Source organism: Lepisosteus oculatus, chromosome 5, assembly GCF_040954835.1.
Source record: "Lepisosteus oculatus isolate fLepOcu1 chromosome 5, fLepOcu1.hap2, whole genome shotgun sequence".
In the NCBI taxonomy this organism is placed as follows: Eukaryota; Metazoa; Chordata; class Actinopteri; order Semionotiformes; family Lepisosteidae; genus Lepisosteus; species Lepisosteus oculatus.
In genome coordinates this window covers 35,046,023-35,068,320 of record NC_090700.1, presented here as the reverse complement: position 1 = coordinate 35,068,320, position 22,298 = coordinate 35,046,023, and the positions used below count along the sequence as shown (strand labels likewise).

The 22,298-nt window shown below is 39.3% G+C and overlaps 1 protein-coding gene across 1 annotated transcript; it reads right to left on the bottom strand.

The window, feature by feature from the left end:
- Positions 1-9,434: 9,434 nt before the first annotated feature.
- LOC107076814 (uncharacterized) lies at positions 9,435-20,505 on the bottom strand. The gene is made up of 5 exons (XM_015342429.2): positions 20,130-20,505; positions 18,181-18,510; positions 15,007-15,318; positions 13,972-14,104; positions 9,435-9,827 (listed from the first exon to the last, which is right to left on the bottom strand). Exons 1-5 carry the CDS (start codon positions 20,161-20,163, stop codon positions 9,710-9,712), a joined length of 927 nt encoding a protein of 308 aa, XP_015197915.2. The 5' UTR covers positions 20,164-20,505; the 3' UTR covers positions 9,435-9,709.
- Between the last annotated feature and the right edge of the window lie 1,793 nt (positions 20,506-22,298).

The following is a 22,298-nucleotide window of genomic DNA, read 5'->3' as shown; positions in this document are numbered from 1 at the left end:
CATTTGCCAGTTCTGCTTTTGCCTTCAGCAAAGCACTAGAGGCATGTGCAGCAACAATCAGTCCCCTACAGCACACTAGGTGTAATCTGCTACTACTTTACAGTCCTTTGGAATCACAGGATGTAACATACTCTAGGCCTTTTTTTACTACTTTGGATAGGATGGGTTATCATATGGTAAATGCCATTCTCTAAAATTGTGGTTGGCAGTATGCGTATACAAATAAACTGATATTGTACACATCTCTCTCATTATTTCAATTTTATATAACAGCATATGTGAGACAGTTTAGAGCTGGCTGAGAGCAAAAGAGATCTTGTCCAGCAAAACACTTAATCTCAGCATTTAAACCTTGGCATGTGATGGAGCAATTGCACCTTGTGGATTGGGTTCATTGAGCTGCAGTGTATAAAAATAACCATTTCCACATTTGCACATTTTCCCATCTTCCTGTCATTAAAGCGTCGGATACAGTTACACGTTGCAGTGAAACAGGAGCTAGAGAATGGCACAGTACAAGGCAGACTCTGGAGAAAAGAGGATTCCGGTACTTGGTAGTGGAATGAGGGATGTGAGGAATCCAAGATTTCATAGCAGCGCCTTTGTGGCAGCGAGTCTATTTTTAACCCACCAGCTCTAAAAATAGACAGAAGACAAATCACAGCACAGATATAGACCAGGTGGATGCTGTTGGCTCAATAAACAGAGTGCTTACAGAGCAAAGCTTCTGGCTCCAGAACAAAATGTACTTTTTCTAGCCTTTATAAAAATCCATAAGAAGTTACAAATCTAGCAGGAGACTACACACAGAAAAGAGAAATCTTGCATCAATCGAGTTGAAATCCAGTTAGAATATAAAAAAAGCTTTGTTAGTATGCCCCAGTGCTCTGGAGTGCGTCAGGCAAGCAAGTGCTGTTTTTGATCAGAAGGAGGGCTGTTTCATTGACACCAGCAGCCTAATTGATACATGTAAAAGCTACAACACTCTCGACAGGCCTCACACAGCCATACATACAGTATGTGCAGATTTTTTCCCCAACAGTGATCTCCACTTATGGTTATGGTATTTATAAAGAGGAGTACAAAGAATCATATTCGGCAGTTCAGATAAAACACCCAAAGATACAAGTTGGAATAGAAAATACTGCAGAGCTGAAAGGCATACAGGCTGGAGTGAGAATCTCTGTCTGACACTGTTCCTTTGTTGGGTTTCTTAAAGACGAGAGCCTATTTTCACTCCAGCAAAAAAGCAATGTGGAGACGCATGGGGGGCAGCTCAGGAGGAGCGGCAGGGGTGAATGAAGTGTGCTTGAACAGCAGGCAACTTTAGGTAATAACCTGCAGATGGCAATTGTCTAGCGGAAAGGAAAAGATTTGAACCTTCTCTGCCGCATATTTAAAACTGAACGAACAGCACAGGGAATTCACACAGTACTGCGGCAGTGTGACAGAGAAGGGTGTGGAGGGGATCAGGCGGTTAACTCCTGGATATTAGTCTATGTCTTCACTGCTTGAGTAATGATGGAACGCCTTGGCAATCTGTGCCTCAGCGATTGTGCTACCAAGCTGGTACCTGTGTCACACTGTAAGGAATCCCTTTACCATAATGTCATCTCTCTCTCTCCATTAAGGCTTCCAGTTGAAAATTTTAATAACAACCATGATCATATAGGGAATTTTGTGCAAGCAGCTGTATAAAATCTGTGCTCTGAGTACACCCATGGGTTCTCTCAGCCATTGTAAATCTTACAGTGTATGACAGCAGATAAGAAGTCAGATAGATTTCATGAATACGGAGACTTTAAGCATAAAGTAATTACAGCTACTAGCATGTTGATGCCAATATCCTAGGAAAAGCAAGAAGAAGAATATCCATTGTTTTGGCTTCCCTACTGTGTAACAAACCACATGAAAAGTAAGGTTGAGACGATACCTTATTCCTTTATTATTCATGTTGCCTGTTTTTATTACCATTTCTATACAGGTTGATGTTAGGGTTACACATAACACAGATATACATGTGGATGCAAGAATGCACTACAGAACTGCTGATACAGGACAACATGAAATAGCCTACACCAGTTTACTCGGAGAGTAAAGCAGACACTTTTAATCCTGGCTGTATTAAGAGTTATACTGTATACTATAACTGAAAGATATTGCAGAGGGTCATTTTTTTTCCCTGGATTTAAACTTTTACACAGGAAACAAAAACAGTTTTATGCATAGTATGTACTGTGTACTTCTTATAAAAAGAAGTTTTGTAAGCCCGGTTCAATCCTGAGGAGTTACCACTTTCAAGGACTGATGCTATTTCCTACAAGGGCTTGTGAGAAGTGCCTATACGCCACATGGACCACTTCTGATGACTTATTAAAACAAAGTTAATTCAAGGCTATGTTACAGTTTCAGAACCTGCGGGGGTAAAATGAGTAGTGTGGATCTCAGTCCAAAACCAGGGAGCTGTCCAGTAGCCACCTGCAGTTTATGGTGCTGAAACAGCTGCAATCTTTCTATAGCATCACTCCACCTAGTGGTACAAGGAACCAGAAGCTGCTAAAGAGCCAAACAAACCATGCTAACAATGTACTGCAGAGTGCAGTTAATGTTCACTCATACTGTCAGATCAGATGTTACTGGATATTTTTTTGATGTGAAAACCAGACATCGGCCATTTTCTGGACAAATTCAAAACCCACAGACCCTCAGTGTACCATGTGCAGATAGAATAAAGGCTGACAAGGTTCTTTAGAGCTTGTCTGCTATACACAGGGACTATGTACTGTATATAAACATAATTTGCTGTTTAATGAGAACTATTGAGAGAGATCAGCAAGTTTTCAACCATACTGCCCATTAAAAAGTAAAATGATCTTTTTTACTGCTAATTCAGCTACTGGCATTATATTATACTGTACTTCTTGTCCCTGTTTTTGCTCTGAGTGTGTGATTCTGTGGCTAACCAATGTGATCTGAATTTGTTTGTGTGGGTATTTTTGTACCGGGTGCTAGAAAGTGAGCACAGTGTTCCTTCGTTGCCTGGGAACAGATTGCTTTGTTTACGGCGCTACTAGAAGCTGAAGGCTCATCGCCTGCACGCTATCCTCCAGGCGCACAAATCAGATAGCTCCAGCGGTCCAGACTTCAAACACACTGTCCTCATCAGCCAGGTGTAGCCCGACACCTGCACAGTCCCCCGCCACTGGACAAGCATGCCGATTAGCTATCACTCTCACGAAATGCTTCGAAATGCTGTAGCATCTCAGCGAGAGGTCAGGCAGACACCAAGCAATAACACTGCAGGGCAGAGTTTTACTGTTATCAGAGTAGTACCGTTGATCATCTAATGGTTCACAGCAGACTTTTTGCCCCAATGACAAGGAATGTCACCAGGTGCTAAGCACCTAATGAAATGAAACCTAAAGGAGTTTCAAAAAAAGACACGAGTCTATTTTAAAACAAAAGTGAAAAAAAAAACAGCCCGCCATCTCCAGTAACTGCACTGCTGTGCTCAAATGTTTTGCAGAAAAGAGAGGCCGAAGGCAGCTTTCCACTGAACTGTTATTGTTTTTTCAGCTGCTCAAAGTTCAACACTTTCCTGCAAACATGTTATCCACATATACAGTGCCTTCAGAAAGTATTCACCCCCCATTGATTATTTCTCGTTAAGCCATGTGGCAAAGTCAGATTAAAGCATATTTTAATGGGATTTTTTTCCACTCCTGTAGAAGTAATTCTCTATAAAGTTAAAATGAAATAAAGAATTTAGATGTCTTCAGAATTATATTAAAAATAAAAATCTGAAAATTACTTAATTGATAAGTATTCACTCCCTTTGCTATAACAACCTAAATTGGGTGAGGTATTCAATTATCTTGAGAGATCACACTAAATACGTTAACACCTGTGTTCATTTCGAATCCACCTGTGTTCAATTGCACAGTAAATATCACTGACTTTGTGAGGTCTCACAACTAAAACAGCAGATCAGATCAGTCCTGCTGTCATGACCAAAGAGCTGCCCATTGAACTTTGAGATGAAGTTGTTAGGTGGAAAAAAGCTGGAGAAGATTATGAAAAGATTGGCAAAGCTTTGAACCTTCCTAGGAGCACCAACAACAAAATGGAAAAAAACATGGCACAAGCCAGACACTACTAAGATCAGGCAACATGGATGGAGCCAAATACAGGCAAATCCTTGAGGAGAACCTGTTTCTGTCAACCAGAGATCTGCGTTTAGGGCAAAAATTCATTTTCCAGCAGGACAATGACCCAAAAATTATCAAGGAATGGCTTGAAAAAAGAAAGTAGTATTCTGGAATGGCCCAGCCAGACCCCAGACTTGAATCCAATTGAAAATCTGTAGTATGACCTGAAAATTGCTGTCCACTGACACTCTCATCTAATTTGGCAGAGTTGGAGCAAATTTGCATTGAAGAATGGACAAGCATTCCACAATCTAAATGTGCAAATCTCGTACAGACATACCCAAGAAGACTCACGGCTGTAACTGCTGCTAAAGGACTATGCACAAAGTATTGACTCGGCGGGGGGCCTGAGTACTTTCGTAAATGAGAAATGTAAGTCTTTCATTCTGGGGAAACAAATGTTGTTGAATAAATATTTTTTTATTCATAAATGTGTTTTACAGTATTTATTGTGTTATTGAAGGGAGAAAAACATATTTCAATGTGTTAAAATGGAAGTGAAACAGGAACAAAATGTGAAAAGGGGGGTGAATATTTTCTGAAGGCACCGTATGGGGCCAAATAGCCTTTTTTCCATTATTTACATTTCTACTGTTCTTAAAATGCTGCTTCCTTTCAATTCATATAAACAAAAAACTGATCACGGAAATAAAACATCTAATTTTCTCCTCACCATGCTCAAGTCCAGATGGGTCAGAATGTGAAAAGGAATTGATACAAATGATATAACAACACGGCTCAAGGCCTGACCAGTATTCAACAAATGCAGGTCCCAGGTCCGGGTTCCTGGATTACTGTATCATTTGAAAGAAATGAACAATACCTGGCAGTATGTTTCCACATCATTAAATTTTAAAGGCTCATTTTTGTTAAAACAATGTTTAACCAATTCTTTTGTTTGTTTTCTGGAATTTTCTGGAATTCTGGAATCTGGAAAAGGTATAAAATTTGCACGAAGGATCTGAAAAGCACACTTGGCAAAACAACCAGGAGCTGGTCAGCTGAGCCGCTGACAATAATGCCAACCTGGAGCCATTGTGGGAGTATGTGGCACAGCTTCAGTGTGAAAAGGAACAGGTAAAGGTTCATACTATGCTGAAAGGTAAAGAAAAGGAACACTACATTTCAGCTGTGGAGCCTTCGGCAGGTGTGTCTGGTGGGACTAGACCTATCAAGTGCTAGCCATGTTTGCTATGAATGCTTTAGCGGGAGAAATTATTGATGCTTTGGTCCTCCAGGGACGTCTTTCTGCACCAGAGGATGGGTCTCGTTGTCATGACTCCTTTGTTCTTGGGCGGGTTTGTTTTGATGAGCTGGTACAATTTCACACTTCACCATGCCTCCCACTGGGCACCCTGGCACAAGATCCCAGGGAGTCCCTGTGCAGCTCAGACACACCACTGCAGCACCTCATCCAACTCCCAGCACAACCACGTGCACAGCCTTCAACCGGAAAAATAAAGGCAGAAGCATCACTGGCCCAATTAAAAATGCCTGGGACCGGTGCTGAACCCTCAAGCACCTTTGATGCAGACAACTACACTTTCTATTTGAAGGAAGGGGCATGGTCTTGCATATGAGCTGTGCTGTTAATGTTGACTGTCAACACTACTAAACAGAATTAAACCATTTCCCCCAGTGCTTATTTTAACACCACTCTAATAGACCTCATAAACATCTCCTTCATCGTGAGGGTTCCTGGCCTTCATGCCAATTTTGAAACACTGGAGTAGGTATCTGTGGCCACGACCCCGGGTTTTACCTACCAACTTAAAGTTGATCCTTACATCCTGCCCCGACAGGCAGAAGGAACTAAATCATTTTAGTCTTGCACAGAAACGAGATTACAAGGCAATTGACATTGCTGCAGTGACAACAATGGAAAATAAGCATTCAAAAGATAATTATTTCTAAGATAAGTATTCAAAATCCTCAAGGGAACAGACAAATCACAAACCATTAGACAGAAGTTGACACTACTGTACATGGGAATGCATTTAAAACAAACAACCATAGGCACTTTTTTTAACTCAAAAGGTTGTGGTGTTATGGAACAAACTGCCCTGTCATGTTACTGAACCTGATGCCCTGAATTATTTCATGAAATGGATCCATTAACTACTTACTACCAAATGGACAAGATGGGTCAAACAGCCTCATCTCACTGGTAACTATTTTAGGTTCTTATGCAGAGCAGACAACTGCATATGATCATTAGAACAGCTGTGTAAGCTCACTGTATTATTACATCTCGTACTGCATCACATGTCTGTGTTCTGAATAATCTTTCAAATGAATTCACAATCCCCCTTCTTCAGCCCTGTGCTCTAAAACTGGATGAAGAAAACCTCCTTACACATGTGGCATGTGTGTCAGGGCTGTAGTATGCCACAGCATGTTCAATTAGCAAATCTGCCAGACTGAAATCTTGGGTAGATTGTTACTGTATATAGCTGCAAATCAAACCTAACCTGCATGCATTTGGAAAGCAGAAGTAAACTCGAACAGATGGTGAAAATTCACCTAGTGAGCTCCACACAAATAGGCACCAAAGGCTACAATCCAACCTAGAATGCAGAAGCCATACTGTAGGACTACAGTGCTAACCAAGGCGCGATCATGCCTGCCCTTGTGAGCATTTATCAGGCACCATTGCCTGACGTTGCTTTCTAACGTGGGGTTTGAGCTCCACCTGGAGGTACAATACATGACCGCAGTGGTGCTGAAATTACCGTTTCTGGTTATCAGTCAGATATGCCCCACAATTGCTCCTCTCTGTATCAGAAAATTAAATAAAATCTGACCACTTTTGAAAAACGTTGAACATTTTTAGGTTGAGTTTCAAAGTGTACGTAAAACACAAGAAGAAAATATTTGCTATTTTCATATTTTCTTAAGCATTTGCCCCATCTGTCTTAGCGCTGCCGCAATATCAACAACGGAACATTTAGAAAAAGGTTCAGGTGAAACAGACTATCATCATCGCCACTTTCACCTCCCCTTTAACTATAATGGAGTGAGTTTACTTAATTTAATGGCACCTTCCTGAAACCCCCTCTCCCTTCAGGTCACCAGATGCTCAAAAACAGAAATCCGAGCTGACTGCAGGTGGAGATTAGGAGCATATTAATAGCCTGCCTGTCTGATCCCTGTTCTATTATTCATGGCTGGGTGCAATGCAATATAGAAGCGCTTAGTGAAGTTATTTATATTTCTTCGTGAGGGACAGTTCATGTTACCAGTACCTGAATCCAGAAATAGCAGCAAACAATTTAAGAGTGAGAGCGATATGACAAGTGAGGGACTCCAAGATCTGTCCCCATCTAGTGGACATTTTAAGTACAGCAATACCAATCTATTCAGACTGACATTTCCCATACAAATCAATAGTGATAACTATTGTTGACATTACTACAAGCAACTCATTCATGGACTTTCATTGGTACAAATAATTCCAGGTTTACCACAAGAAAATAGTTGGTACACAAGTGTTTAAAAGTATATATTCCTTTAAAAGGCATCTATTTGATAGGATTAGGAATGAGCTGTATTCATATCTGAAGACCAACGTATTTTTCTCACATGTTATAGTGTCCCTGAGTAAACCGGAATTGTCTGGCATCACAGTTTATACTGCACAACACTTTCATTCCTCCCATGAATGGCATGGTCTGAAACCTGTCCACTGACTGCAGTTCTCCCATGAAGGCAGTAACTCTTGTGTGAAGTTCAGCATGCTGTAGCTCAGCAGAAGACTGAATCAGAGGTGCTGGGCTGAAAGCGAAGAAATGATCTCCTTGCTGTTGAGTTCCTTCAGTCCTCTGCAGTTTCTGTGCAGTTTCTTTTCCAGATATGTACTATAGTGTTTTCTGTGCCCTTTATTCTGAAACAGAGACACATACGGTAAGTGGGCACAGCCCTGGACTTCAAAGAAAACCTCTCCACTGAGTACGATCATTTAAAGCAAGAACGGCTTCTGTACCCTTCATCATTTAATAATAAGTTTGAAATGACAGACATTCCCACGTCAACTGTATCTATACATATACTGTATATATAAAAATTACGTTTTCATTGAGCTTTTCATCCTATAGCTCTAGTATATACTGTACTGTATATATAGGTGGAGAGCTATGCGACATCCATCTGAGTGATGGACAGCAACCGCAATGTACCAACTGCCCCCCATGAATCTGTGAAGTAGATCAGGCAAAGAAATGAGAACCAACTGATTTAAGGGAAAACTTGAAGTAGATTGTGTAAACCCAGAGTGGAATTCAGCCAGGATACCAGGGTTAACACATGAGTCGCTACTCGCATGAATAGTGCCGTAAGAATGTAAATCACCAAGTAGATCTTGACTTAATATCTCCTACAGCATGGTGTCCTCAGTCACTGTATTAATATGCTTTGATTTTAGACATTCTGGTTAAGAGAAAATTGTGTCCACCAACATCCCTTGTGGCAGCAACCAGACTCAGCCTGGCGTAGCTGCTGAAATCTGCCGAGATCAGGCTATATGGGGGTAACACTGTTACTGTTTCTTGACCTGTTCAAACAGTTGTGCCCTACCAGTGGTGCACTGTGGAGCTACAGTATGGTTCCATTTGTGTACCCAATTTCATACACATTACTTGGTTCCACACAGTACAGGATCCAAGAGTGTGCTACCATTGCTGTTATCCACTCAAGGGCATGCAGTGCATCATGGCATGTATAATGACTAGCTCACTTGCCAGCATTCAGTCTGTAGTGTGTACTACCATTTTCTATTGGAACATGTTTGATAGATGTGCAGCCTGAGCCAAGGGATACATTTATCCACAGTGTACAATCCTCATGACAATCTCATAGAACACACGACTTAAATATAAGACAATAGTTAATGATCATATTCAGAGCATGCTGCTAACATTGCTTTTCCCTGGATAGAGGAGAAAATTCAATAAGACACTCATTATAGTCAAGGTTTTTAAGCTGCAGGCTCATTTACACTGATGAAGTAGAAAAATAAATATATAGTATGCAGTTTTAATACATCATTTTTATGTCCAGATTAAAAATAAATGAGCATGAAATAACCAGCTTCTGGTTTTCACTGATACACAAGAGAATGTAGTTACTCACACCTGAAATACAAAAGAAAAGGTTATTCATCCAATTGCAGTAGCAGATTGCTTGAAGCTCTATTCCATGAGGGACAATGTTTCTGCCTTGGCTTTGGGCTTTAGAGTGGCAGAATATGTTTCCTGATCAAAATCAAAGTGTCCAGTTGTGACACTAACTGAGAAGGAAGTTGGTCAAATTGATCACAAACTAGTGTCAAGCACTGATTTGAAAAATGCATGAAGTTAGAAAATGAGAGAGCACTCACTGCGGTATAAGAAAAAAAACGAATTGCATGTCTTCTTTCAAGCACAATAGCTCAAGCAATGCAGGTCTGCAGTATGGTGTGTAAGGAAGACTGGAGATTTTTTTTTATGGCCGATTCTTTCTGGTGTTCACCTACAGTAACATAACTTGAAATATCTGCGCAGAAGTATAAAAGACACCAGAAGAGCCACAAACAGCAGCCAGCGACACACTTCATATGACAAAGACTTCACTGTCCAGCTGCACCTGAAAAAAAAAACAGCAATGGTGAGACAGAGCGAGTTCCTGACATTCCACTCTACAGCAAACAGGGTCACCGAGACTCGGACAGGACACATCCGTCAGATGCACACTAAGCAGCATGTGACAAGGTGTCAGAGCACAGGCAGCGAAGCACTGTGGCCTGCAGCCTGGTACAGCCTAGCAAGCTGGGCAACTGCCTAGGGCCCCGAGGCCACCTGGGGGGCCCCCCTCAATGTAAGATAGATAAGATAAGATCACTTGATTAGCCATATACAATTTCTTGCATTAGGAATTTGTCTTTTTGAATATTCCAGATTGCTCTCCATGAGACACACAGACAGGGAGAGAAGCTTGGGGTCAGAGCGCAGGGTCAGCCATATATACGGCACCCCTGGAGCAGTTGGGGTTAAGGGCCTTGCTCAGGGGCCCAATGGAGTAGGATTACTCCGCCGGTCGGGGGATGTGCAACACAATATATTTTTTCACATTGACAAATTCCCTCCAGTGGCTCTTTCTGTTGCTGCTGTGCTGATCTGGACTGTTATAGTTTGCTAGCTATAAATGATAAAATTAATAGTTGTGAATTTAAGTAATAATAATAATTGCTTACACTTATATAGCGCTTTTCTGGACACTCCACTCAAAGCGCTTTACAGGTAATGGGGACTCCCCTCCACTACCACCAATGTGCAGCATCCACCTGGATGTAAGTGTATAAACCAAATAAACTAAGTGTAGTGGTTTATTTCACCGCCGATGTAGTAATTGACTCATGTTTGCCATAAGATGACAGTATCGGTATAGCTTCAGCCGCTGCTACGCCAAATGACGTTCGTTTGATTTTGGAAAGCAGAAAATGTTGATCAATTCTATTAATCTTTCATTACATCTCGCAAACATCCTTTTACTTGCATTGCAAACTGTGCTGTAATGGTTTAAAATTAAAATAATGTAGTAGCAACTGGTAAACACACATTGTCCTCCAAAAGGATGTACCTACTGTACAGTACAGTAAAAAAGAGTAGAAAAGAAGAGCAGGATAAGTGATCTCAAAAGAGAGGTATGCCAAATCAAGTCACTGTATTTATAATGCCTCTGTATTTCATTGGGTTTTGAGTTTGTCAGGTCCATGTAAATAGCAAACGGTGCACAAGCCACATTTTCTAACTAGACATGAAGACTAGTTGAGGCGTTTGACTAGAAGACAACAGATACATGTTTCATGTTATTATTTTCAATGCTAAAATATGTTATCTTCGTAAAATGTGTGTCTCTTTGTTATTTATTATGTGTTCTTCAAAGTTGGTTAGTAAACGTTTCTAGTAATATAATTCATTGATGTAATCGTGATAAACAGTAAAATAAGGTCAGGGTGGAAGTTGATACAGGAGGGGCCCTTTTTAAACAAATTCAAAATTTCTGTTCAGAAGTTTCACTCTTTGAAATAGCTGGTGGCATACATTTTGTTAACACTGTGACTGCTTTTAGCATTCATAAACACGTTGTAAACAAATATACTTATACATTAATGATTGACAAATACCTAATCTAAATTACATTTTTAAATCTAAAGAAATGAAACGAGAAAATATTTCAGCATTTAGCTTATTCAGAACACGTGTCTAAAATGTTTTCGTAATGGATAGTTTGTCCAAACTGCTACACGTGAAACCAAATTGATTTGTTGCACATGTGGATGTAAATTGAAAATGTTATTCCTGATGCAACTGACAACGAAAAAAATGAAAAATTCCAACTTGCTTAGCGATGACAAAGAAACAAGTATATTAAGAAGTGTAATAAGAATATTGCACTGATGAAAATGTTTATGATAACGTGACAAAGAGAGAAAGGTCACTGTAGAAGTGGTAATTTGTAAGTTAAATTGACTTTGTAGCTGGATAAGCGATGATTGAAAATGTATGGAGGGATGTATTGGTTTAAAATGTTTTAATGTTTTAATTCCTACATGTAGCTACTTTGTAATGTTTAATCAAAATGTAACTGTTTTGGTTTTCGATTGTTAGCATACAGTATCATCAACATATCTGCCCCGCACTCCCCTGTTTTTCAAAGTAACAGTCTATTTAGCAGTTTAAAAAAAGAAACACTGACGCTGAAGTCATTTTCACAACATATGGAAACTATATTAATGTTGCTATAAACAACTACAATCGAGCTTCGACCCGAGCTGCCGAGTTCAACATGCGCAATAGCACACATTGAAGTGACTGTGGTGACGTACTGTATCAGCTAGTTTGCTTTTCATACTGAAAAAAAAATATTCCTCCGACCCTCAGATCTGGATACCCTAAAGACTGTAGAGGACTAGAAAGAAGACAACTCAGTGGAAAGGAAATCAAAACCTTCACAACACAAAGAGAAAAACAATTCTGCTCACACACACTACTCACCGCGATAGACAGACAGGAAGCAATCCGATGTGAAATTTTTAATTCATCAGGCCTTCGTGGCAGCAGAAATCTCAAACTCAGCTCGTCCAGGGCTCACTTTTTCTGGCTTTTGTCACACCCACATTTCAGTTACACAGTTAGTCTATTTAGTCAATTAGCTGCATCATAGTAACATTTCGAACCAGCCTCTAGGGTGATTTACAATACAGTACATGCAATTGTACCTTGAATGAACTGAATATATTTTGTAATCAACTATAAAATACCTTAAATATAATAAGATTAATTGTTTAATTGACTACGCTGGCTGAAACATTAAATGGAAGACTCAGGGTTCTCCAGGAACTGAGTTCTAGATGTTATTAAAATATTTGAGCCTGATATAGTCCTCTCAATTTATGATCAAGCAGTGTACTAGAACAATGCACTGACAAACAATGACTACACTGTTCTGTAATTTCAGTTCAAAACACACCTTTAATGAAATCAAGGCTTGTATGGTTGGTGTCTATAAAGGATGTATTACTACACACCCCAGTGCATTTACAGTAAGTACTCAAGTCCTAAGCACAGCTCTAAGGTTTATGGTAACATGCTGACATGCATCTTGCACGTACTGTAGAAGAGATATACTACGTGTGCAGTGACAGTGACACCATTAGGAAAAGTGAGTCTTAAAAACCAATGACGCTAACAGATTTCCAATTATTCATTTTAATAAAAAGCTCGTGATAGAGCACATCTTAATTTATATTGAACATCACACAGCATGCTGTCAGACTGGCCTTTAGCCTATGGGTTCTTATCTGTCAGCTTATCAGCCCTCTTCCCCCCTTGATGGTGATTTGGTTTCCATTCTGCCTGCTTTCTTACTTTCCAGTCCGCCTCCACCGCCCCATTCAGAAACCACAGCGTGTACACAGTGAGCTCTCAGCCCACACCCTCCTGCTCTGTATCTCAGAAAGTTTCGAGGCTTGTCCTTGTCCTCAACACACTCACACACTTTTCTCGACCCTGTTTATCTCAGTCCTACTGGGGGGAAACGAAAACTAATTTGCCATTAAAAAACTAAGGCTTTTAAAATGGGAGCAACACAGGAATGATGAGCCTAGGACTATCAGAAAGGCTACAAACAACAGGAGGCCATTTGGCCCATCTAACTCATTGGGTTGCTAGTAGCTACAGTAATTGATCCTGCCATTTTGTAAAAGAAGTCGGGGTACGGTCCTTGACAACAAGCCTAAGTAGTATCTTCTGTACTTCCACAGCAAACAGTAAAACAGTTTTATAGGGGGCAGACAATACCCCAAACCTCCCACCAGTGCCCCAGATTTCAGTTGTTACAATTAATTTTAAATGACAAAGGTAATTTCTGCCCCAACTCTCTTGTAGTTCTGTAGAACACCCACTCCCCTGATTATAATTAGCTACTACTAATTAATTACCAACTACTAAACAGGGCTACACGGGCCAAATGTCCTTCTTTCTTTCATTTGTAACCTTTGTTATGATCTCACAATCTTTACTCCTCACTTAACGATTTAATGAAATGCAGTCGGCATTTAAGAGGCAGGTGATTTGATTCATTCTGAGTCAGAATACAATTTGCATGACTACTCCATGACCATGCAACGTTATTTATATTTTCCATGGTAGCAGTTAGTGATAACGTGGTATGAAACAGGAGTGCTTATACCAAACAAGTATACATTTTAAAAATGCCTGGGGCTTACCTGACAGAGACATTGAACTCACTGGCCTCCCTAACTACTGAGGAAGGCAGATAGCCATCTGTGAATTCAGTGGATATCAGAGCTGTAGCTGTGCTCATTAACTCTTCATCCCAGCACTCATAAGAATGATCGCCTGCCAAATAGAAAACAATAAAAATACATCTGTACAAATAAACAGTCATCATTATAAAACTTTGCGGTGTACTATAAGTTCTAGTTCTAAAACTTAAATTTTATTAACGTCGTCACTTTCAGTGCTGTTTTTTTTTCTTTTGTCATGGATTCCACTTTTCCTAACATATTATTTGATCTATAAAGCACAACTACGGCATAATTACTATTACTGAGGTTATTCTTTTGTATTTTTCAGTAACCTATTAAACAAACAAGCAATCAAAATAATTTGCCCACTACAAATGGCTTTTGCCCTGACCAGGGTTTTTCAGCACAGCGTACTGTAGCTGTATCTTGCCTTTAACTCATCATATTACCATCTATCCATTTTCCAAACTCTTTTTCCAACTCAGAGTCGCTGTGGAGCCAAAAAGCAACAGGCACAAGGCAGGATACACCACAGACGGGACACTTTTCTATCTCAAGGAAGACACACATTCATTCCAGGGCCATTGTTCCTAGAAGCCAGTTAACATACCAGTATATCTTTGGACAATGGGAAGAAACCGGAGCTAGCAGGGGAAACACACACGAACATGGGGGGAACATACATATTCTACACAGATAGCACCCCAGGAATTGAACCTAAGGACCCAGCTCTGCAAGGCAGCAATACTAAACACTGGACCACTGTATCGCTCTTACCCGTTTCAAGTAAGGACAAAATGAAACCAAAAAGCTCAGTCGCAATATGACTGCATTCTACTGATGTGCCTCGGTTAGTAGAACATTAATCTGTAATTTCTGGACTCACTTTAACAAAGGTTTCTATCATGGAATTATAAAAGTCTCACAATCCAGCAAGAATCTCTGCATTGTTCAATCCCTATATTCCTCAGGGCTGCTGGCGCTGGTACTCACTGCCAATAGTGACATGATAGGCACACTGTTCCTCAGCTGGCTTTAGAAGTTCTGCTCTCACAAGGTCACTGTGCTCCTGGTTCACACTATTGCTGGCTGTGCAGTAATAGAGCTGACTCTCGGCCAGAGTGGTGCAGCACAAGGTCAGGTCAGTGGAGAACTGCACTGGGACATCAGCTGGCTGGACACTCTTGTACCAAGTGTACTTCACACCTGTCCCTTGCACACTATTGCAGCGCACTATCAGGGGCTGTCCTGAGCAAGACACCTCAGCAGGGCCCAGGAATACCAGGTTAGGTCGAGACACTGGAACTGTTGGGATATAAAAGGAAACATACTGCGAACACATACAGTACAGTATATAGGGCCTGAATAAGAACTCTATTAATTAATCCACAATTAATTAATTGATGATTAAGAGAGATGACTCTATAACAAGCAGTCAAAATATAGTCAATATATAGTCAAAACAATTCAGATATTTCTACTTCAAATCCAGCGTAGTTTATGACAGATGTGTGTATGATTTCAAGTACAGTGGTTAGACACATTTGATAGCCAGTGTATTCTTGTTTTTCCATGCCTCAAAGATCGCTGTTACTTCCACTGCTGAATCCACAATGTCATGATTCAGAGTTAGAACTTGCCAGCTTGATGACCATTACTTGTGAATCAAAGTTATTACTGAGATAATTGTAGACATAACAATTGCTAGCTAGTATTGTCTGAAGCTGCCCCTTGACAACTGGTTAAAGGATAGAAAACACAGAACAAAAAGGGGTGAGTGCTTTGGGGTGATGTAATTAGAACAGATCTGTGTTAGGATCACTCTTTTTGGGGACATTGTTTTATTTTTATTCAGGGCTTATGTTCAAATTATAAGACTGGACAATAAATAAAAATGTAACAAAAAAGCATATGACTCAGTGTTAAACAGATGGTAAATACTGTGCATTGGTAAGATAATGCATTTCTAATGTTCTATACTCAATATCATAGTGCTTCAAAGAGTTTTGGTATTATGTACTGCAGTGCAATGAACAGATGTTTATTTACAAGCAGTTTATATACTGCTAATGTTTTGTCTTTTTTTATTTAGAGGCAAGTTTTAAATAAGAATTGTTTAGCAATGCAGAAATGCAAAAACGTGGAACCAAGAGTGTCTGTTTAATAAATAAATTTGCCAGAAATGTTAGCTAACTTATTGGAGTGATCATACACAGAACATTTGACCAGAATGTAACACAGCTCTAAAAAATATTCAATATGACTGCATGGAGCACATGACACTATAAGTAATTTACTGTTACGACATTCTGGTTTATTTATTAATAGTATTTCCTTACTAAATCTAGCTGTGCAATTCCAAAAACATGAGTACATGATTTCTTGGACACCTCTGTTTTCAATGTGTCTGACATATGGGTGTATAATTGAGAGCAGATTACTCACCCGCGCAAAGAAATAACAGAAGAAAAGTGTATGCTGGTGAGACCTAGAACTAGTAATCTCATAGCTCCATGCTTCTGGGTCTGGTCTCAGTTTAGGGCACTTGTCTGTGTGGAGTTTGGCTGATCTTGTGACCTTTTCATCCTGCGCTCCAGTATCCTCTCACATTCTTAAAGATGCACAGTTCAGGTTTTAAAATGTAGGCTATTCTAAATTTTCCGTTTCCTAGGGGCCTCAAAGAGATCTTATGCGCGGGACTGTTCCTAGTGCCGGTTAATGGTCACTATGTACTGTATGATTAAATCTTGTCTTTCTGAAAATAAGAAGCTATAACTTGCTCCAAGGGAAGAAGTGGGAAAAGGCCCTGTGCAGAGAGTGAGGGAGAAAATGTTATCCAAATCGTTAGGCTAAAGTGAGGTCGGGGATCAGAAGCGGTAGGTCAGAAATCCAGGGGGTCACAAGAACAAACGATAAATCGCTTACTAGATTCGCAGCTCAGGCTGAGGAAACCTCAATAGTGAGCGAGGACAAGCTGCACAGTGGAAGTTTAAATAGACAAAGTGCGTGAAGTTAATTAGTGGGTGCTCGTGGGATTGCGACGGCGTTTGCGTGCCTGCTTGTGGTTTGTGACAGAAGCTCAAAAATATGCTAAACATACTGCACTCTTTCAATCTGGGGCTTTTTACCACTGCGATCCATGGGCAATTCTTTCCAACTTAGCTTAATTAATGTGTCCTTATACGCAGTAAAGGTAAGTTTTTGAAGAGAATGCCCATGATGTTATTGTACACAATTGTCAAGCAAGCAATTGTCCAGAAACTAGATATACAGCACAGTATGTGTCTTCAAATGAAGTACTCTGCCTTCACTGTGGACGATGAAAGTACTGTTTGTTTCCTGTCAAGCAGGTATGCAGGTGTGACTGCGTTAGTAAGCAAATTGAAAAACTTAAAAAGAACTTAAATACTGTATATTGTAGAAACAAAGATCGTAGATGAGTTATTTTTTAACTCCAGCCATCTCGATGAGTTGTCAGCTCAAACAGTGCAGGAGTTAGTTCAGTAAGATGGCATGACTTTACAATGTGCCTGAGTCAAATTTAAAAATATATTATAAAGGAAATGGAAAACCACCACAGATTAACTCACTTGAGTGTGGGTTTGGTGTTGCAAGATTATAAATAAGTGACTAAATAAGAATCTGTTTTCTGTGGAGGTAATCAGCCCACTTCATGCAGACCATCTGCACAATTCTTCCCAAACATTAAAGCTATTCCTCCTGGTCAGGAGGAATCAGTCTATTTTACTGATTTACTGATACAGTATAAAAAATCAAGAAAAAGTCAACATAGGTATATATGGCCTATAGGTATACAGTATACGGTACATATACATTTCTCAGTATTAATCTGACTATTATCAGCTAATGTTGTTCAATTCATATTTACATTTTCTTTTTCTTTACATGACTACTTGTGGTGCATATTTAACTTCCTATTTGGTATTACATTACAATACTTGTGTGGGACATTTGAATTCAAAATGTAGTTTTTTTTCAATATGGTAACAGAAAACACCAATGTTTAAGACTAACAGTTGAGAGAAATTGTTTCTGTCGATAGGAAGTGAATTAGATGCTGGAATATTGGGTTTTAAGGATGCTGAGAAGATGAAGGATGAGTAGGTGAGCAAAGGAAAAATACTGTAGACAAGCTCTTTACTGTACCTTCTGTCACTTTGATGGTGATCTTCCACATAATATCAGTATAAGGTCTGTCAATCCCCACCCAGTATACTCCTGTATCATCCAAACGGAGCTGTGTCATTCTGATCAGCAAGACTCCTTGTCTATCTTGTAAAAAGATCCTCCCTCGATATTCCCATTTCACAAAGTTGTCGCTGTCTGCCAGAATCTCACACCAGTTGCGTGATTCTCCATGGCACCAGTACTTCTTGTTATACAGGTATCCGTTGGTCTTGTAATGACAGACGACTGTGAGAGTTCCTGCAACGGTGCTTTTCTCCTCAGCTCTGTCACAGTGGAGCTGGACACTACCTGGTAATGAACATTCACGTCCTTTAATACCTCTAGTTTCTTATGTGCCAGGCATCTAACACATAGATGTGCAGTGCTGTACACACACCCAAATAACACAACTGTAAATAAGATATAAGCAAGGATTTCCATTATTGAATTTTGAAACAAAACATCTGTGTCTTTGCTAAATAGAAATGTAGTATTTTAAGACAGTATGGCTTTCACTCCCTTTTAAGAGCAGGTCTGGTGTTTCCCTGTCCTGAACTCATCTTTCCTTCTGCTTAGGCAATCTTACCAGTAGCTGCAGTGGATAAACAGCCTCACGTCATAAAGCTCTAAGCTTCAAAGCAGGCAGATTTCACTTCTTTTGGAATGCCTTGTTTGTATTGTGCCAATGATATGGAAGTTAGGTTTTTTTAAAAAAAGAGTTAGCTATGCACCAAGACTGTTTTGACAGTTGGATTTTAGAAATCACCCATGTCAAACCATTCTAAAGTCGCATTCTCATCACCTATTCATCCGCATGGTCTGGATCAGTGTTACAAAAATCTAAAAAATTAAATAAAAACCCTGTACTTGCCTTTTATCCCTATTGCATGTTTCAAGAAAGAGAAACAATTAAAGGTTTTAGTTTTGAAACCTATTCAAATATTCCAGATTAACCATAAAGGAGAAAGCAAGCAGGCCTTTAAAAAAAGATGAGTTAGTACAATTCTATGATGAAAAATGATCCGAAAATGCTATAATACTGACACCCTAACACCAAGAAGTGACTGGTTGAAGTGTCCGCATTCAAAAAAACTAAAAAATCCAGCTGAAAAATAAGATGATATGTTATTTTCATTGTGTTAAAGTAATTTTTCTGTTTTTAAACCATCCATCTGTTCATCTTCTGTTATCTTCTCCTGGTGAGGACTGTAGTCATTTAATGTAATGCCCTAACTTTCTCTCTCCACTTTAAAACAAATCTATTCTTTCTGCACTTAATTTAGAATTGTGTCAATTAATCTCTGAGATTTACGGTAAGAATGCAAAAACAGGAATTTCATGAAATCTTTCTAAATTAAACGATTTTACTGAAATAATTAGGGATATTCGTAAATCCAAATATTTATCATTCTTACTATTAATATTAATATACTGTACATCGGCAAGCAATCACACAGCCAGCAGATGTAACTATTGGCCTTAATTATTGATGTAATTATTTCCCAAACTGTGCTTCACGAACGATGATATCTGTTCAATGTTTACTAGACACGTATTTATCCAGCGTAAAATTGATCATAAGATATTCTAGTTAAGATTTCTAGTAAATTAAGATAATTTAAGACATACTGTATGGCTAGTGTACCTTATTTGATCTTCCCACAGTAGTAAATTATTGAATAACACTGCAGGAGATGGTGGGCACAACCTCTATACAGTATTGTCAGAAGTTACTGGTACAAGATATTACAAAATATCCTGATACTGTACGTCTGTAACAGACAGTGAGCTACTCATAAAGAGACAAAGGCAGACAGATATGTACAAATTCTTAGTATATCATTTTACATCACTTGTAGTTTTATTTTTTTTCTTCTGTACAAATTCTTAAAAACTTAATCTGATGGCTGGTAGAAATATGTACTTACTCTGAAAAAGCAGCATTAAACACAGGACTCTCATCACGCCAGTTTACCTGGGGCATGTCAGACAACAACAGGATGCTCTGTTCAAGTGGACTGTGGTTTTGTTGTCAAAGTGCCGCATGCAAACATATTCACTGTGGTTTTTTCTGGTCACCTTTATTACGAGCCATTTCTTTGAAATGGATGTTTTTGCAGAAATCGTATAGATGAGGTAATTTTCAAAAATTCCTCTGGTAAATTTGGCCTTTGTTTTTCAAATCACCCCTATACAGTAGCTATTGATTATAGCTTACCAATTAACACCTTCAAACAGTTTAAGAGTAATAAACCCTTTTCATCACCCAGAGGTCAGAAGAAACATGGGGTTTTTCATCTCATCTTCAACTGTCTTTTTCAGAAAAAAAAGTTCAAGTTCAAGTTACAGTGGAATTAAATATTGGTCCTTCTGGCCCATGATGCAATTACAAACAAGACACTGACATTGTAGACAGGATACACATAGTGCAATTACTACTAAAAATAATAATACTAATATTGATAAATAGGATGGTTCAAACTAAGACAGTGTACACCAGAACAGAGGCAGTGTACACAGGAGATACTCATTTACTCATTTACTCAACTATTACAGAATAGTATAAAAAATACATCTTACAGTGAATGGAAAAAAAAGGTTCATTGCACATTTTGCAGATATGCAGGTTCACATGATAAGAAAGCTGTCCATGCCTGGCACTGAAGCAAAATGCAGCTGCAATCTTTCTGGTGTCTAGCCTTGCTCCACTGGTTGAGGTAACATACAATAAAAACTCTTCATTCTTACTATGACGCTGAACCTCAGAAATGCCATCCCTCTTTGTAGAATTACAGGAATAAAATATTTGATTTGATCAGTAAGTTTAATTTAAAGGCCAGTTTAACCAGATGTCTGGGCAGGTCCAACACATTGCATGTCAGTGTGTAGCAAATACAGTACCTCTATGGAAACAAAATACATTACATTCATGTAATGACACGGAATCCCATAAATACCAAAGAATAAGGTATTTGTGAATTTCGTAATATGGGCCCCATAAACAAAAAACATTATAGAAAGACTTTATTAAAGGAGCACTTCATGATGTCACTATTCGATTTGCTACCCACAACCTAGAAAGCAGTGTGCATCTGCAGTGATTTCGTTTTTTTACTGTATGAAACCTTTCAGTGTCTTTTGCCGGATTTCTCAGAGCTGCCACTAGAGGGCAGATTCCATTTGAATATAAAAGGCAACTTTATCAGAACTCAGAGCTGCAATTTCATATTGCGCTTAACAGCAAATACTGACACAAAACTTTCATGCAGCGGAGAAATACATGTTAAGTAATAATTTATTGATCACCACCGATTGTTGTTTTTTTTTGCAGTTGAAGGGCACACTGGCGCTAAGTATAAGTACAGAGAAGTTTGTGATTATATCATTCTGGCTATCATCTGCCAAGGGAAGGTGAATCAGGAAAGAGATCCAGCATTTCACTAACATCCACAGAATGTGTGGCTCACTTGTTGGAGATCAACCCAGTGAGATCTGAGAACATAGGAGGTCCTGATGAAGAGAAGGTAAGATGATAATGTTGGCTGGACGTTTCAATCAAAACTCTATTGTGCAACTGATTTTTATACAGAGATAAGCTTGTAGCCCTTCCAGCCCTTCATAAGAAGGCCTTTAGGCAGATGCACAACAACGAGGAGTGGAGCTCATATCATTGGTCCTCCTCCTCACCTGCAGGATTTGGAATGAGGAAAAAAATCTGAGATGATTTCTGGGATGCCATGAGCGTGTGGATATTACAGAGGTTTCTCTGTCTATCACAGGGCGATCATCAGCTACACCCTTCAGAATTGTCAGTGTGTGCTAAGGCCAGAACTGACACAATGTTCACTGTTCACCAGTGGCAGGAAAAGACAGAAAACTTTCTACTACTGTATATGGCTTTTTTTGACTTTACAAAATGAAAACCACTAATTGTATCAATGAAGAAGCCATATAGAGAATCCATGTGAAGTACTGATGCCTTCCAAATTTTGTCTTTGCCTGATAATAAAAATGATAATATTTGAGCACTGAATGACAGTATCTATCATGACCCCCCGTTGAAGTTTAGGCAAGAATCAAGCAAAGCATGATATCAT